The sequence below is a fragment of the Frankliniella occidentalis genome, unplaced genomic scaffold (genome assembly GCF_000697945.3).
Source record: "Frankliniella occidentalis isolate FOCC.00 unplaced genomic scaffold, Focc_3.1 Scaffold1176, whole genome shotgun sequence".
In the NCBI taxonomy this organism is placed as follows: Eukaryota; Metazoa; Arthropoda; class Insecta; order Thysanoptera; family Thripidae; genus Frankliniella; species Frankliniella occidentalis.
This window is the reverse complement of record NW_026268282.1, coordinates 13,186-14,650: the sequence shown is the minus strand read 5'-3', so window position 1 is coordinate 14,650 and position 1,465 is coordinate 13,186. Positions and strand designations below refer to the sequence as shown.

General features: G+C 54.2%; 1 protein-coding gene across 1 annotated transcript in view; it reads right to left on the bottom strand.

Annotated features, from left to right (window-relative positions):
- LOC113211653 (cytochrome P450 6A1) overlaps nt 1-1,465 on the bottom strand; it is an 8,072-nt gene that overhangs the window by 2,778 nt on the left and 3,829 nt on the right. Inside the window, exons 4-6 of the mRNA XM_052275917.1 lie at nt 1,179-1,195; nt 878-1,078; nt 32-355 (exon numbers count right to left, since the gene is read on the bottom strand). Of these exons, the coding sequence (XP_052131877.1) occupies nt 32-355; nt 878-1,078; nt 1,179-1,195 (542 nt within the window). The remainder of the gene's footprint in view (nt 1-31; nt 356-877; nt 1,079-1,178; nt 1,196-1,465) is intronic.

The window sequence follows — 1,465 nt, the reverse complement described above, 5'->3', positions numbered from 1 at the left end:
CGAAGCCCTCGTTCTTGAGCTTGATGAGCAGGTTGAGCATGTCCGCCCGCTCGACGCCGTTGCGCTCGCGGTGCGTCACCATCTCGTCGACGATGCGGGTGAAGAAGGCGTGCACGTCGTAGGGGTTGCCGCGGATGCGGAACAGCTTCATGATGTTGCCGCCGAAGAAGGCCAGCAGGGCGCGGAGGTTCACGTCGAGGGAAGGCTCGAAGATACGCTGGCCCATGCGCCGGAACTCGGACTCGGGGTCCTTCATGGAGTTGGTCTCGATGCCGAACGCCACGGAGGAGATGATGTCCGTGGAGAAGCGCGCCACCAGCTCGCGCACGTCCTCCTGGTAGAGACCGCCTCCGGTCTGCAGACGCAACGTGATTCCGACGTCAGTAACAACTTCATGACATTCATGTGACCGAGTCATGACGTTTTTATGCTATTCGCCAATCAGGCTCGTAAGTGCAAGCGACACTGACAGGGGTCAGGGGTCGTGCACATACTTCGCGCCATGGAGAGGTACAAACAATATGTTCCTAAAAGGACCGGGACCATCATCAGAGTTCATAGGGATACCATGATATATTTGCATCGCGGGGAAAAAATATCATGGGGTCCCTATCGACGGTGGTTTTGGACCTGATGGGTCACCATAATCATAATATATTGGTGGAACCCCCTCCCCCGCCCCTAGAGGCTTTTGGAACCGGTTTGAACGGCCCGTAAACTACTGAGCTGGCAAACGCCCGGAAGAATGTTCAACACCGTGTCGCGCACTCTTGCCGGTGTTTGACTGGAAATTCAAGCTCTTTGAAGAGGCGGAGTGGGTTGTTGAACATTTTTGAGACAAGGCGTATAACACTTGACTGGGCTTGTCGTGTCGTACCTTGAGGGAGGTGTCCACGTGCTCGCGCAGGTAGCCCGCGCACTCGCTGATGGTGTTGAACATGTACTTGATCTTGCCCGTCGTGAAGGTCGGGCTGAGCTTGACGCGCATGTTCCTCCAGGGCTGCCCGGACAGCATGAAGAGGTGCCCGGAGAGCGGGTCGTTCTCCGGGTCCGAGTGCACGCCGCGCCCGTTGAAGTCCTGCAGCACGAGACACACTTTAGTCAGACTTAACGTTCTGCGCGGTTGATGTGCATCTTAAGGGTTGGAAAAGGCAGCACAGCGTATGACCACATAGCACCGAACGTGTTAAAATGACTGTGGCAAACAAATTGAGAAAGTAAATTAGTGCTCTTTTTTGTTGTTGTCTTATTTTGCTATGCAATTTGGGTTTGAAGTGACGACGCGATTAGAGCGTTGAGCACACGACACGAGTCAAGATTTCTTTTATCTTTTTTTTTATTTGTTTGCACTCTCTCCCCCCATCTCGCCTTTCACCCCACCGTCCCTGTGAATCTCTTGGAGAGTAGGGCTTAGCAACCTCGAGAACCACTCAGAAACGGTCGCGCCAGAGAGAGGGAGAGAGAG